The sequence below is a fragment of the Schistocerca piceifrons genome, chromosome 3 (assembly GCF_021461385.2).
Source record: "Schistocerca piceifrons isolate TAMUIC-IGC-003096 chromosome 3, iqSchPice1.1, whole genome shotgun sequence".
Lineage (NCBI taxonomy): Eukaryota > Metazoa > Arthropoda > Insecta > Orthoptera > Acrididae > Schistocerca > Schistocerca piceifrons.
In genome coordinates, this window is record NC_060140.1 from 925,689,952 (window position 1) to 925,707,085 (window position 17,134).

The 17,134-nt window shown below is 38.7% G+C and overlaps 1 protein-coding gene across 4 annotated transcripts; it reads left to right on the forward strand.

Moving 5' to 3' along the window:
- Positions 1-1,164: 1,164 nt before the first annotated feature.
- Positions 1,165-8,734, forward strand: LOC124788122 (transcription factor BTF3 homolog 4-like). Of its 4 annotated transcripts, none has more exons than XM_047255250.1 (3): positions 1,165-1,301; positions 1,587-2,211; positions 8,583-8,734. In XM_047255250.1, the coding sequence occupies exon 2, from the start codon at positions 1,601-1,603 to the stop codon at positions 2,174-2,176; it is 576 nt and encodes a 191-aa protein (XP_047111206.1). In that variant the 5' UTR covers positions 1,165-1,301; positions 1,587-1,600; the 3' UTR covers positions 2,177-2,211; positions 8,583-8,734. The 4 variants fall into 4 exon arrangements, with proteins under 4 accessions (XP_047111206.1, XP_047111207.1, XP_047111205.1 ...); XM_047255251.1 differs by lacking the exon at positions 1,165-1,301 and adding an exon at positions 1,388-1,491 and having other exon boundaries at positions 1,570-2,211; XM_047255249.1 differs by lacking the exon at positions 1,165-1,301 and adding an exon at positions 1,393-1,491.
- The last annotated feature ends 8,400 nt before the right edge of the window (positions 8,735-17,134 follow it).

A 17,134-nucleotide genomic window follows, 5' to 3' on the forward strand; every position in this document is an offset into this window, starting at 1 on the left:
TGCTCTGGCTGCGAGAGAGACTCGGTCGTAGTGCTGACACCAATCTTTTCAGTTCCTCTCTCTGGCCAAGTCCTGAACCAAGCTTCATTCGATTTTAGGATATCTGGCTTTAATGTACTCGCAGCAACATTAGCATTTTCAGATGAGAGCACTTCGCTGCTCACATGATTGTGGTCCTGGGTTAGAAACGAAGGTTTCTTTACGGTGTCTAAACAGTCAGGCAGACTCTGACTTCTTGAATTGTCACTGACATTATGAAACACCTTGTTAACATATTGGAAGGACTGGTCCATTTTCGCTAAAGAGTTTTTCAGGGGACCAAAACTGCTTTCCTTCCTAGAACAACTCGCAGCAGAGCAAGGCAGCACATCACAGGCGGTAAAGACGCGGGATGTCACACTATATCGAATTTGCGATCCTATGTCGTTACTACTTGTTAACGGAATGGATTTAGACGGCATATTATAGCTTCTTAGGCTTGTAAAATAAAACCTTCGTTCTCACATTATTGCTTGTCATTTAATCTCTTTTGTTTCTAATATTTACAAACGGCAGCGCGCATAACATAACAACATCATGAACAACAACAACAAAACATGGGTTCTTTAACCTCCACTCGCAACACCCATCACAACTGACACATTACTGTCACATCTCGCAGTTATGCTTTGAGCTGAGGTTACAGACAATTCTGTCAGTGGTGCCAACTGCTAAAACGCATACTTTATATCCAACTAGTAATAAAAAAAGCATTATGGATATGTATAGAGAAGTCATATTCTTCTCTATTTTAAATCTCAAGCAACATAAAAAAGTAACTTAGGATGGGTCTTAGCTTGTCAATTACTATTTTTTATCAACCAGAATATTATTGAGATACTTCATCTCCTACTTGGAATGTTAAGGAACCCGTTTTTCACGACTTCGATATATCTCTTAAATTTAGAGGAACAACCAAAAGCATTACAAATCTGAACTCGCAAAATATGTAGTGTGTAGAATATCAGTATGTGTTTTCAAAATGGGTCTTATAATCAGTAAGTAGTAGCACTCATTCGTATATATTATTATTTACAAACAGATCTATATCGTCAGACGAATGACGAATAATTGCCCACAAATTAGTCGCTGGCGTGATTGTTCTTTGTACGAAATGTTTGTTGTGACCACTGCGTCGCTATGCTCCTTGTAGGTTACTTCCGGTGAGATCGATCGCAACGCCAATGGTTCCGAAGTAGTAGTCCGTATTTCAACTGTATGGACGCTCAGTAATTGTTTGTGTACGTGTTAATCATATGTGGGTAAGTTGTTTGTTGTAACACATTTACTATCATATTTGCTAAACCAAAAATGATTCGTAGACCGATATCACGCATCTTGTAATGCATTGCAGCTTACGTTGCTTACTTTGTGAACGAGTTGCTTTGGCAATCCTGCCGGCATCCATTTTCTTCATGAATTGGTTTTGTGTGAGAGCACGTGTGTAAAAAGGTATACATCCAGTGTACGCAGTAACGGCGCGCAGCGTATCTTCTTTTGACATTTTCTCTGAAGTGTTAGTGAAATAAGTTTACGTCTTGTTGCAGTTAAGGCAGCAGAAATGAACCAAGAAAAGTTGAAGAAACTACAGGCCCAGGTGCGGATTGGAGGGAAAGGCACACCGCGAAGGAAGAAGAAGGTTGTTCATGCAACCGCAGCTACTGATGACAAGAAGTTGCAAAGTTCGTTGAAGAAGCTTTCAGTAAATACTATACCGGGCATCGAAGAAGTAAATATGATCAAGGATGACGGTACTGTAATTCACTTTAATAATCCTAAAGCCCAAGCGTCTTTAGCGGCCAATACATTTGCCATCACTGGCCTTGGAGAAACAAAGCAAATTACAGAAATGTTACCGGGTATTCTAAGTCAGTTGGGCACTGAAGGTTTGACTCAATTAAAGCGCCTGGCATCGAGTGTGGCAAACAGTGCTGCAGGCGGCAAAGCTAGCATTGAAGAAGACGACGAAGTTCCTGAACTTGTTGAGAACTTCGACGAGGCAAGTAAGGAAGAGGTTGCAGTAATATCAGATAAATCCAAGGGGAAGGACGCAGATGGATCCGCAAGTGACGGAAAACAGGAAGAAAAATCCAAAGAAAATAAGGCGGAAGCAACAAACAAGGACAAGGAGAATTGAAGAATCTGAAGGCTCAGTTATTTTGCCGTGAAGAGGTATTCTTAATTTTTTTTTAAATTCTTCTCTATTTAACTTCGAAATTATTCGTTTGTTGCTATTGTCTCGTAGTTAGTGTTACTGTTATGATTTTCCTGGAACCACTATCTTTGCATGTAATTTTTTACATTAAATGCTTAGAAATATAGAATAGCGTGTATACGGTGACTGTTTATTTGCATTACCTGTAGAGTTGACTTTTAAGTGTAGCTACAGTTCAATAATTGTTAGAATTTAGTCATGGCCTTTTCGGTCCCAGAAACGCTACTTGATACTTAGATCTGAGTGGCGTAGTCTCTTCGGTTTAACTTTTAAACAAATATTTTAAGGATACAATCCTTAATAACTATGGGGGACACTAAATGTGTTTCAGTTTTTCTCAATTCACAACTGCTAAGATTGTTGGTTGGAGTGAACATCTTAGTCTGTATCAAAGTAAATTTAGGAAAATGAGTTTACAACAGTGTCAGTTGGTTTTTTCTGTTGAGTTACTCAAGACGCAGTAACAGTATACTGAACTTTGTGTTTGTGTGTGGTGGAAAGTTTAAAATTGAATGGTTTCTGCATTTGCAAGCAGAGAAGATAATGTCGTTGGAAGTTACATTATGGTGTATAGTTGCAACCAGAAACAGTGTTGTCTGAAGGATATTGGTTAATGTGTATATTAGTCCGTGCATCCTGTATCATTTGTTGGATTATGATTAGCCTAGTACATTCTTAATTGAAAATCATAAAATCTCTTAAAATTATTTTATTGTGGTGTACATGGTAAATGAAATAATTAACATAGTTGGTTTTGTTAAATTGTTTTCTATTGTAGTAGGAAATGACTAAGATTAGACGTTATGAAGGACATTTAAATTGGCAAATGGCATTGCATTTTAGAAAGAGAAATACGGAAGCGTCCGATCCTGCCCGTCTGCTTTGGCCCATGACGTCACAAATATGGTGGAAACAAAAACAAACACACACACTTTCCACAAGAAGCCTAATGACACTTAACGGGACAAGCGCGGGAAATGGGGTGTTTTAGGTGGGGGGCAAACTAAATGTAAACAAATTTAGACCCCTTGCGTAGCTACAACGTGTAAGTGAAGACAGCCATGCGTGAATACCCACCCACCTCCCCAGGGGTCGTAACCCCTGCAACGCATAGAAGATAAAGATGCTTCAGTAGCTGATCAGTGTTTTTTGTCTTTTTTAAAAAAATCTCACGGGATAGAATGAACAGATCAGAAAGATAAATATAATAAACTAAAACAGAAATTGGATGAAACAGATAATTAAAATAAGTAATAAGTGTTTTTAAATTTAAAAAAAAATCTCACGAGATAGAACGAACAGATCAGAAAAGTAAATAAAATAGATAAAACAGAACTGGAGACAGCCACACTCAAACCAAACTCTGCGCCGTCATGACGTCACACACAACACCCTTACGTCACGGGTCAAAACCGACGCTTGGTATCGGACGCTTCTGTCGACCCTTAGCAAGGCAGAATATTAAGTAGTTATGAATTAAAAATTGTATTGATGGGTTTGAAAGGCTGTCTGTAATGGTAGACAGTAGTTATTGCAGTCCTCCCTCTAATTATTAGATGCGACATTTAGTTCTTTAGTGTGTCCTACTGATATCTTGGTTTTGGCTGCAGTGTAGGGGAGGTTATAAGCTATCAGTTTGGTTGTGATTTAGTGAAACCACTTTATGTGAATACAAAATAAATGGTCTGAAGCAGTTCCCAGGTTTACATTCTCTTCATATTTACTGCACTTCACATTTTATGTAATTAATACCTTAAGGTAAATTCAAAAAAGCTGCATTACACATGAGACTAATCTGAGTTTTGGTGCATTTTTTATTCATTTATGGTACATAATCTACTTGCAGTATGTGGAAGGGGGGGGGGGGAGGATATTATGTACCTGTTACTAGACATGTTGACTACTGCACAACATGGCAGAACCGCTGAGTGAATTATTTTGGAACTGGTGAATGTGACATTGTTTGTAGGAAGGTATGAAATATAAATATGTAAGACATGATATAGAAATGTTGACATTCCAAAAGGAACATCAGATGTGAGGGACAGTGATTGTGAAAGTCATTGCTGTTTGTTTCAGGGCATTACAGAAGTGTCAGATTCCACCTGTCTGCTTTGACCCATGACACCATCAATATGGCAGAAACGGCTACTTTGAATATATACAAAATAATGACGTCACTACATACACATGCCAACAAACGCGAACAAAAGCAAAAGCAGACAGATGGAATCAGATGCACATTAATTTGAAATGTGCACTTGGGTCTCAGCCTAACAACCACCTTGGAAACTGCTGCATATTCCATACTCCATATACCACTAGAAATCAGTTCCCTTTAATTTTTTTCGGAATTAATATCTCGACAAACTCTGTTTAATTCCAAGAGGCACATCATCTGTGAGGATTCAACACTAGTTAGATAATTTGAAAAAGGTGCTACCACAGCTAGCCTTTTGTCTATACAAATACAGAAGTTTAGCTACAAATTGCAGAGAGGGTTGTTGTAACACACATGCTGTGAGTTATCTCAAAGGTGCTGCAACTGTGGAGATAAATAGAAGCTTTTAAGTAGTTTTTGTAGCAAAATGGTGAGCGTGCCATGTTACGCAAATAGCTTCTGTTTGGAAACTGAGGGACAAACTACATACGGTGTACTTATAGTTTTCCTCGTGATAAACTGTCTTACATACAGCAACCTTCTAGTATACCTGATGATAAATTGTCTTTTGTCAGTAACTGATGTAAAAATTTGTGTGCATACAATGCTCAGATTTTTGGACAAGGCAACTCATAGAAGGAACATCATTCACAGTTCTCTGTGTCATCAAAGAAAGTAATGCCTCTACGTAAGGGTTATGCAGACTTCGCCATTATTTGTACAGTGTAACGTGCAGCCATCTTAATGAGTACCTTGAAGATGTGCTGTGAGTTCCCAACAGATAGCTTGCCTGTTTAAAATATCTTCAAATTTTCTTGAAGCTGATAGTTATGAGGGGACTCATTGGAAATTTTAATCTTTCATAGTTCAGTTTGCACAGTGCTTTACTCATTAATATTCACATTCATCTGATTTTCTTTTTTTCGTTGTGAGCAAAGCTGCTCAACAATTAAAGCACTAGACAGTTCAAAAGGAAAGTGTTTCAAATCACATGTCTAGCCATCCGGACTTGAGTTTATTATTGGTTCTTAGATTTAGGCCCAGGGTGGATACTTCAAAAAAGGCATATCAGGTTTCCTTCTCCATCTTTGCTCCATCTGAATTTCTGGTCCACCTCAAATGACCCAAGAGTAGACTGGTTTTTTAATGCCAGTCTTAATTTCTGTTTCCTTCTTTTTAAGTATAGCCTTGGAAAAATTATGAGGTTCACATTTTCCCGAGATATGTTCGTTCCCTAGTTATGAGTATGTATAAATCTGATGGTTTTGGCCACTGTAGTTTCTTCTCCAGTTGCTGCAAGTTGCATACCAATGAAACATTAGCCTACTATAGTGAAATAACACTATAATAAACATTGATGAATGCTCTTTTGATTTCACTGTGATTTTAATTTCTGCTTGCATGTGTGTTTAGTCAGTCTCTTCTAATTTTGCTTTGATGCTTGTTATGAAGAAAATTTTTTGCTGGCAATGCAAAAGGGAAGTGGAGGTGGCACCCTCCGTGCTAGTTGCCCTCCGAGCATGTATGCAGGGCATACCTTGCTTTTGTAATAAAATGTAACACCTACCACTGTTCTTTTGACATTATTTACTATCTGGCTACCAGTTTTGGTGATTTAGTACACCACCTTCAGGCCTTAACCGGAATGGGGGGTGGGGGGGGGGGGAGGGTGTTAACTCCAGTGCTGGACACAAACCCATCAGTGGGGCACCTGTATACTGGTTTCTTTTGACGGTAACGATGATGTTCTCTCTCCAGCCATCAGCTACCAACTGTAGCCATAAATAACATCAAAGGCACGGCTGTAGGTGTTCCATTTTGTTACGTAAGTGAATGGTCAAAGTCCCTCAAACCTTCAGTCAGGAGGATGTACATAAAAAATAGCTTGCTTCGCCTGATCTGTGCAGCTTGTCCAGAATGAGTTTCAGAAAAATTGCCCATGTTACTCTCGTTTACTATTTATTAAATACTATCCAAATGCGCCCATGTGATACGGAACTGACAACCATGTGCCAAGAGAAGTGTACTCGCCATTCTCAAAGGAGGTGCAGAATACTGTGTTATCAGTGGAGAAACAGTAACAGTAGAATGTATCACTCAGGAGAGCTCAGTGCCTTTTGAAAGCGCACTATGATTGGATGCTACCTAAGAGTAACAAATCCATCAGGGACATTTCAGTCCTTGTAAAGCTGCCAAAGTCGGCCATTAGTTATGTGGTTGTGAGGTGGAAATTTGAAGGAACAACCACAGCTAAAACTAGACCAGCTAGACCTCATGCACTGATGTACAGGGACTGTCGGACAATGCAGAGGGTGGTTGTAAAAAGTCACTTGAAGTAAGTGGAAGGAATCGCTCAAGAGTTAAGACTGCTACTGGCAGTCCAGATATCGCAGTGATTGAGCACAGGGACTTAAATGAATGAGAAAGTGGTGAAGTAGCTCCTCAGAGCCACACATTTGTAGCCAGTGCTGAACGGTGCTCGAGATGATGGACGACTGAAAAAAAGTAATTTGCTGTGGTTAATTGCGATGTGTCATGAGGCAACCAGATGGAAGAGTTAGGGTTTTATAGAATGCTTTGAGGAAGTTGCCTTCCATAGTATGTAGTTCCAAGAGTGAAATACGGAGGTGGTGGTGGTGGTGGTGGTCGTGGTCGTACAGTACGGGGGTGTTTTTTAAAAAAAATATGAATGCAGAAGCAGTGGACACATTTTACAGCTTTGTGTACTTCGTACATTATAGTAACAGTTTGGAGATTGATTGTGCTAACATGACAGTGGAGCCTTTCATAAAGCAGCATATGTGTGGCAATCTTTTGTGGACAGTAACAATCTTGAAATGGACTTACCTGAACACACACAAGAATGTTTTTGGCATGTGAGAATGTCAACATTGTTACAGACAGCTCTGCGTCAGCTGTTGAAGGATAATGGGCTGCCGTTTCAAGCTCATTCAGACACCTAATTGAAAGTGTCTCCACAAAGGTCAAGCCATCATAAAGGGGAAGTGTGGACATCCCTCCTATTAATTTCCATTAGTAGGTGTCCGGATGCTTAAGATAATGAAGTGTGCATAGTGCGTAGGCCTAAGGATGGCATTGTTTTGGTAGTCTAGCAAAAGCAGCTCTAAAAAAGATAGAAACATATTTTTGTTTCAGATTGAAAGGAAGCACACAAAGAAATCCAGCCAAAGTTCCCCAGGCAAGAAAATGTGGACAGGGACAGGGATCATCATCTTATCACCCCTTCATTGTTTATACTCTTATTAACCCCCATTGTGAAGCATATTTCAATGTCAGCTGGCTATTGAACCCTCATCTCTCGCCTGTGGGTTGACTCAAATTGAAATGTGACACTTATCGGCACTGAGATAAGTGGTGAGATTTGTAGAATTTTTATTTCATGTCCCCCTTGCCCCTTCCACTTATTTTTTGTCATTGTATTTGTTTGATCACCCTTCATTGAAATATGACACTTCTCCTTAACAAGCTACAATTTTCCTTCTGTTTTCATTTTCATTATTTATGTTAAGGGCTCCCAGAGAATAAATATACTCTGCAAGCTTTGTTTTTCATTTCACTAACAGTGTATTAGAATTTAGTCTAGGACACTATCACTTGTATTGCCAGAACTGCAGACTGATGTGACATTGCCCACAAATTATAATGAATGATGGTCATCCTGACTATTAAATTAGACTGAAAAGATCTTGCATTTGCCTGTTTTTGTTAAGTGGAAAGTAATACTGCAGTTTGTCGAAAAATGTTTGTCATAAGTGCTTATAAAAGTGTGAGAATGGGGTATTATGTACTAGATATCTTTGGTAGGGCACTTAAATGGTGTTAACATGGTTATGCAACAAGACAAACAGCGGAATGAAAGAAAACAGGTGGTCAAGGTGCACAAGTAGAAATTTGGGCCACTTAAGAACTGTTTGGATATGTGCCAATATTTATATTAGCATTTGTATTTAGTATCATTATTGGGAGAGCAGAAACCTACTGAACTATAACTCACCAAGCCTTATTAATATGTCCTTTGTGTATAAATGTTAGTAAGTAAATTTGTTCACATGTCTTGAAATTTGAGCACAGCTAATAAGTAAGACTAACTTTATATAATTCCTCTGATTCAGTATTGAAAATTTCTTCTTGCATTTCATGTTGCAGTAGCTGTACCCCTGAATCCTCCAAGCAGCGGCAGCAGTCTTCATGGACATTTCGATGTGCATTTGCAACATCAGTTCTATAAAAATTTACTCTCATTGTATGTGAATAGAATCAAAATCAAAGTTTAATAAAAATAACTTTGAGTGATTGTATACTTGCTTGATATAATTGAAAGAAAAAAGTTAATTTTCATTTCTCTTACATGTTATAAAGCTCTTAAACTTCGGAGGAGAAATGTTGAGTTAGTGTCTTAAAGTTGTTTTGTATTCTTTAACCACACTATTTTATCAGCTGTTGAGCAAGTGAGACTTAACTAGCAGATTGTATAATAAAACTGATAAAAAAAGCTTTGTGATATATTGATTGCTATTTGCAGTTGTGATGTATTGCTGGTACTAATTTTCTTGGATTGCATATTGACACTTGTTTACCTTGACATAGTTTGGTAACGGGAGCATCAAAAGTGTCAATTTAGGTACATTCAGTTGAATTGGCAATGCCTAGTAACTATGTCAGCAGAGGTCTGTCAAAACTAAAATTAAGTTTTTTTTGAACTGTTTAGTAATGGGCAAAGGAAATGTGGTTTGTGAAGCTTTTGGTGTAGTTGTTCCATTAAATCAAATTGTGTCAAACACCTCAAGAACTACATCACCAGCATTATTATCGGATGGAGCAGTAGTACCAAGTAAAGGCAAGGATGCGCGTTGGGGGTGGGAGGGGGGTGAGGTGGGCTAGACCTGGAGGTATGGAGTGTATCTAACATTTTGGATGATGAATGGCAACTTGTATATAGACATTAAAAAGTTCCAGCTGTGACTCAGTGAAAAACCTACACACTAGTTTTAAATAATTTTCATGAAAGAAAATTGGAGGGAGGGGGGGGGTGCTCAGACATGTACCGCATTTGAAGATGACAGTCTATAATGCACATTTACAAATCCATGTTACTTCCGTTTGAACTTTATACAGTAGCAGCTGATCGGTATGAGGCACAAATGCCCACGAGTTCTCACCACTGGAAGGCAAACAAGAAAACAGCCCCCTTCCTACATCCGCTGCCACTGCAGTGGCAGTGTTACTTACCTTTCTGCCCCTGAGATAAGCAGTCAGCTTTACTTAGCTCACAACTGTATTCACCAATGTCAATTAAAATTACAGATGTCAAAAAGAATTTGCTTTCTTTTTACTGAGCTGGTTACAAAGCTCTTAATATTTGTTGGATGTTTTTATATTTGACTAGTTAGTTGCTACATGCATATTATTATAAAATGAGGCAGAGATCTGCGGGTAGCACAAATACTTGATTTTGGGCTGGATAATTGGGGAGAAGACGAGGTTGTGGCACAACTTGACTAGAAGAAGGGATTGGTTGGTAGGACATGTTCTGAGACATCGAGGGAGCACCAGTTTAGTATTGGAGGGTAAAAATTGTAGAGGGAGACCAAGAGATGAATACACTAAGCAGATTCAGAAGGATGTAGGCTGCAGTAGGTACTGGGAGATGATGAAGCTTGCACAGAATAGAGTAGCAGGGAGAGCTGCATCAAACCAGTCTCAGGACTGAAGACCACAACAACCACTCACAGGGCACAGTTTGATGACCACTGATCCAGCAACAGGTATGCCAGAAAATACTTTTGAGGTAAGCTGATAAATGTGACATGGGAAGTATCTTGCATCATTTGTGTGTGAAAATTTGTTCATTCAGTTACACAGTTTTACTTATATTGTCCCAAAAAGTCAATATCTTAATAAATATTTTATTAATTGTTCACCAATACACTCAAATAGCTGTAGTGTTGTGTTGCTCAGTTTTGCATAACATAGAAATTGAGAACTTTCAACACCCCTCAGTTAAACTTTGAAAAATTCCTGTACATAACTATACACATGATATGCAAATCATATTTAATGCTGTTGCACGATGCTCAGGCTTTTTATTATTGGTATAATATTTTTATGTTTTAACGTTCTGTGGGGTATACAACATTTGTGCTTTGTGTGTCTGACAATTTTATTGAAGAAAGTCAAAACCTCAGTATTTATTTTTATTAAAAATTAGGTTCCAAAAAATATTTATGATTAGTGAAAAAGGTTGTTCAATGAATCACTTTTTTTTTAAAGATCACCAATAATAAAATACTGAGTACACTAGAGTGTTAGATTTCGACTAAAACTAGCCTTCTTGTAGTTTGTGTAGATATGAAGTCGAACCATGTATTTCACAATGGTTTCTGGGTAATAGAAATCTTGGTGGAGCTGACTGTAGTAAAGTAGATGTATTTATCTCTCACCACTGGGAAGCACTTGTTGTTCATATGATGAACTTTAGTCATTTTGTCCCCATTGAAGTAATGTCACATTCCTCTTCACTTTCTGGGTCCCTCGATTAATTTAAAACTTTACAATCAGTATAGCCATCCATATTTGGAAGCACTGCCTGAACAATATGTGGGACAGAGACTGAATACACACTTTTTTTGTCAAGTGTCCAAAGTGACACTCAATAAATGATGCCTAGAGTGGCAACCAAATACATGACAGCCAGGTGACAAGTGTAGAACTGCTGCTTTCGAGCAGCACCAGTGCTGAAGAGTTGTACGATAGATTTTATTTTTTTAGAGATCCAGTCTTATGTTGCCCAGGTGTATGTGGGATTTTAAGTTTGTGTCCAAGTACTAAAAACGATGTAACTCTGGACTTGTATCTAAAGGAGTTAATGCGTACTGCAAACAGTGGGAGTAAATGACAAGAGTAAGTGCATCAAAATAATTACAGTTGTGGCACACTATTTTTTATAAGTAGTGATACTATCAAATCAGCTACTTAAAGAGAGGCAGGTTTTATGTTCCTCTTTCCCTCTCACCCCCAAGCACTTGTATGTGTAATGTAGTTTTAGTTGCCAATCTACTCCATTCACACACAAAATTCAGATACCTTCTGCAATATTGAGAATGTGTTCTTAATGTGGGGCAAACAGCTGCTACAAGAGTTTGAAGATATTACAGTTAACTTCCCCATCCAGGAAATGGGTCAATATCATTGACATGTACCTTCAGTGGCAATCTCAAACATTTGAATTAAGATAGGTATCTCTATCGAATGACCTTACTTGATGATGTGTATTCATTAGCTGGTACTTACAATGATATCTTGCTGTAACAAGCCAATACTCATATTGGGCCGATTATTTGTTGAGAGGCAGTATGACCTGTACTATTTTGGGTGTTAAATGTAAGGTTTATGATTTGTGGCAATTGTTGCTTTAGGATATTTAGTGGTAATTATCACTTACCATTGGAGATGACGAGCTTAGAGAGTTAAATGTTAGAGGCAGTAGTTGAGGAGGTAGCAAGACAGGCTTGTCAACCCCCTCGCGATCTTTTCAGTCTCTACATTGTGTAACCAGTGAAAGTAAATATGAAAAATTTGGAAAAGGAATTAATGTTTATGAATGAGAACTAGTTTTGCTAATAACTGGAAGACCAGGGGAATGGGATGAGTATTATCTTGAAAAGAGTTAAGGAGAAGAACATACTCTTCTATTGCTTTTCTCTTTCCGTCACTTGTTGAATACCCCTTAGCAATCCTTTCTGTGGCCTTCCTCTTTTCCTCCTTCCAGAAGGTTGTCATGAAAGTACTGCATTGGGCAATCTGCCCTCTCCCATTCTGTCTGCAGTTTGTGTTCTAGTGGCTAGTGTTGCTGCCTCTGGCTCACGGGTTTGATTACTGGCCGGGTTGGGGATTTTCTCTGCCTGGGGACTGTCCTCATCATTTTGTCATAATCATCATCATCTTCTTCTTCTTCTTCTTCTTCTTCTTCTTCTTCTTCTTCTTCCATTCCTTTGACAAGCTCATAGCATGCTATCTTCCTTCTGTTCTGTCCATAACACTATGAAGCCACATCTACACACTCTTCCCAGGTGGTTGATTTTTAAAGCTCTGCCTCTCTTTCCCTTCTTTCTGTGAGTTCCTAGCGGTCACTGACCCCCGTGGCTTGTTATTGGTTCCATGATGGATTTGTGTACATACATATTAACGTTTGAACTGGTTGAGGACCAAAGTAAAAGATCTAGTTTTGGATAGCTGACCATCGCTGCATGATCTGTTGTTAGGTATCTGTCACGCTTTCCATCACATGATAATATACTACCGAGGTACTTGGAACTATTTGTACACTTTAATATGATGAGCATCCATGTCCAAATTATTTCTCTCCTCTCCACAACATAGATGTTTCATCTTCCCAAAATTTATTTTCAAACCCCACTCTTTAAACTCTTCCAACAACTTTCTAAGCCTGTACGGTATATTCTCTACTTCATATGCTGCAACAACCTGATCATCAGTGTAGAAAAGTGTGTACATGTACTGGTTGCCTACTTATATCCCCATGCCGATAAAGTTGCTGCACCACAGATTCAGTGCCTTCTATACATATATCTGTCTGGAGACAGCATCTTTCAGTTCTTTAGTTATTCTGAAGGCCTCTCTCGAAATATTTCCTCACTTTAATGATATATTCCGCAGACTCGTAGAGGTTTGTGATACTTCTTATATACATTTTTGGCACTGTCATATGCTTTCTCAAGATCTGTGTAGACCGAATGACTGCTTAGATTCCTTTCCAATCTCTTCTCCGTGATTTGTAGTAGGGTAAAGATGTGACCTGCCTCGAAAGTATTATGAAGTCTATTAAAATATTTGGACTGTAGCCTTATACTCAAGTGAAACATGGACCATATGCATACATGACAAGAAGAGAATAAGAGATTTTAAAATGTGCTGCAGAATAGTACTGAAGATTTGAAGGGTAGATATACGCACAATGTGTCTGAGAAGGCCTCATGCACATAGAATGTTTGTACTGCAGAACTTAGATTAAAAACTGTGTATTCATTAGGATTTTATTTAGAACTATCGTGGAGGTCTTCATACATCCTTAACACCTTGCAGAGCTTCATTGTCATTAACGCTTCAAAAGACTTCCACAATTCTTTATTAGTCTTGTACTAATGTTGAGCCACATGGGACTTTCTTATTCCTAATAATGATTTCTCTGATCTGATAAGGTCCAGATTTTGTGGTAACCATTACAATGGGGGAGACGTTCCTGAACAACAATGACCAATCCAGCAATCTCAGAATTGTTAATTTGTTTGCCTGAATGACAAAATGTGCTGGAGCTCCATTCTGCTGTAACCACACGAGTAATGATTTTCTTGTTTTCAAGACCTATATTCACATTTCCAAATAAGATTTTCCATTCACATAGTGATCACAAAAAAAAAATCCGAATAGATATAACATTTTGATCCACATCTTAACACGAGGCAGGTTTGTTTGCAACTCTCGTACATAAGGGGATTTATATATGATCAAAAAACCTTGTTCCTCCTGTTTGTACTGATCTATAGCACATTATTGGAAAATAACACTCTACAGCAATAGAAATTTTGCAAGCCAAGTATGACAGACTGCATCTTGCTGCTTCATGTAGTCAGATAATTCATTCACAAGTTTCTGTTTAAATACTTTCATTTTCAAATCCTTTTAATGTGGACATGAATTGTTGACTGGAGTACTTGAAGTTGTTGGAGACAGTTCAGCTGTGTGAATGATGGGAGCATTAGTTTCCTCTCGTGTTTTATTGTGCCCACTTTGCGGCGTAGCTTTTACGCTGCTTGAAACAGAAGCACATTTCTCCCAATCAGGTAAGGTTATTTCCAAAGCAATCCGTATGGTGATTTATTTATTTGTTTTATTTAATCTTGGTCTTTAGACATGTAATTCAGACACACATATACAATAGTCAATCATTAAAATGATGAAAGAGAAGTAGCGAAGTCAGCCGCTTGAGGGCATTTTCATTCAGTGGTGACATTTGAAATTCTGCCTTGGCCCAAGGCTCAAACTTGGATTTCCAACTTTACACAAGCGGTCACATTAACCGTTTCAGCTATCCAAGCACACATCCTGTCCAACCCAAATTCCCAACTTGTCGGATACTACTATGGTAGTCCACCGCCCCCCTCCCCCGTCCATTATTTCTGCAAGAGGTCAGATATAGGGTGCATCCTACCTGAAGAAATCATGAAATGAAATGCCATCAAGGTTTAAATATTAGTATTATATGTGTGGTGTCGGTTACAATAGTAATTACTAAACAATCCTTTTTTAAACTGTAAAAGACTTCACACATATACAACTTTCTATTAAAAGCTCTTATACACTGAGGTGACAAACATCATGGAATACCTCTTATTATTGAGTCAGACCTTTTGCTTAGCATGCTGAGCAACTTGCCGTGACAAGTAGTTGGGAGTAACCTGCAGAAATATTGAGCCATGCTGCCTTTCTAGCTGTCCATAATTATGGAAATGTTGCCAGTGAAGGATTTTGTGCACAATCTGACCTCTCGATTAAGCGCTATAAATGTTTGAGGATTAGTGTCAGGCGTTCTGAGTGGCCGAATCATTCACTTGAATTGTCCAGAATGATCGTCAAACCAATCGTGAACAATTGTGGCCTGGTGACATGGCACATTGTCCTCCATAAAATATCCATAATTTTTTTCTGAACATGAAGTCCATGAATGGCTGCAAATGATCTCCAAGTAGCCAAACATAACCATTTTCAATCAGTGATCAGCTCATTTGGACCAGTCCATGCCACATAAACACAGTCCACATCATTATGGAGCCACCACCATCTTGCACACCACCTTCATCTACATCTGCATGGATACTCTGCAAATAACATTTAAGTGCCTGGCAGAGGGTTCATCGAACCACCTTCACAATTCTCTATTATTCTAATCTCGTATAGTGTGCGGAAGGAATGAACACTAATATCTTTCCATACGAGCCCTGATTTTCCTTATTTTACCATGGTGATCATTTCTCTCTATGTAGGTCAGTGTCAACAAAATATTTTTGCATTTGGAGGAGAAAGTTGATGATGGGAATTTCATGAGGAGATTCTGTCACAACGAAAAACGCCTTTGTTACAATGATGTCCAGCCAAAATCTTGTATCGTTTCAGTGACACACACTCTCATATTTCACGATAATGCAAAATGTGCTGCCCTTCTTTGAACTTTTTCGATGTGCCCCGTCAATCTTATCTGGTAAGGATCCCACACCGTGCAGTGGTATTCTAAAAGAGGACGGACTAGTGTAGGCAGTTTTCTTAGTAGATCTGTTACATTTTGTAAGTGTCCTGCCAATAAATTGTTTATATAGATAAGGAACAACAAAGGGCCCCTAACGCTACCTTGGGGAATGCCAGAAATCTCTTCTGTTTTACTCGATGACTTTCTGTCAATTACTATGAACTGTGACCTCCCTGAGAGGAAATCACATATCCAGTCACGTAACTGAGACGATATTCCATAAGCACCCAGTTTCACTACAGGCCACTTGTGTGGTACCGTGTCAAAAGCTTTCCGGAAATCCAGAAATAATAGCACTCGACACTTCATGCATATAAAAAGCTAGTTGTGTTTCACAAGCGTGATGTTTTCTAAATCCATGTTGACTATGTGTCAACAGACCATTTTCTTCGAGGTAATTCATAATGTTCGAACACAATACATGTTCAAAATCCTGCTGCGTATTGACGTTAATGATATGGGCCTGTAATTTAGTGGATTACTCCTACTACCTTGCTTGATTATTGATGTGACCTGTGCAACTTTGCAGTCTTTGGGTACAGAGCTTTCGTTGAGCGAACAGTTTTATATGATTGTTAAATATGGAACTAATGCGTCAACATACTCTGAAAGGAACCTAATTCAGTCTGGACCAGAAGACTTGCTTTTATTAAGTGATTTAAATTGCTTCACAACTCCGAGGATATTTACTTCTACATTACTCATGTTGGCAGCTGTTCTTGGTTCGAATTCTGGAATATTTACTTAGCCTTCTGTTGTGAAGGCATTCCGGAAGGCTGTGTTTAGTAACTCTGCTTTGGGAGCACTGTCTTCAATAGTATCTCCATTGCTATCACGCAGAGAAGGCATTGATTGTTTCTTGCCGCTTACATACGTCACATACAACCAGAATCTCTCAGGATTTTCTGTCAGGTTTCGAGACAAAGTTTCGTTGCGGAAACTATCGTAAGCATCTCGCATTGAAGTTTGCATTAAATTTCGAGCTTCTGTAAAAGATCGCCAATCTTGGGGATTTTGTATCTGTTTTAATTTGACATGTTTGTTTCGTAGTTTCTGGAACAGTGTTCTGACCTGTTTTGTGTATCAAGGAGGATCAGCTCCATCGTTTGTTAATTTATTTGGTATAAATCTCTCAATTGCTGCCAATACTTTCTTTTCTTTCTTTTACTTGTGCCGTTTTTCCCGCGGATACGTAGGGTCAGCATGGTTAATTGGATGTGGCAATGTTAGCTGAAGGGGTTGCCGGATGCCCTTCCTGCCGCCACCCCCGTACCCCCCAGGAAGGAATTAGTGTACCTCAACTGTCTGCGACTAGTGTAATCCGTGGAATAGTGCGAAAGTGTTCAGCTGTCTGCAAGCCGTGTAACTGAGGCGGAAC

Coding starts and splice junctions, on each gene's coding strand:
- LOC124788122 (XM_047255250.1), top strand. CDS start 1,601: ATGAACCAAGAAAAGTTGAAGAAACTACAGGCCCAGGTGCGGATTGGA.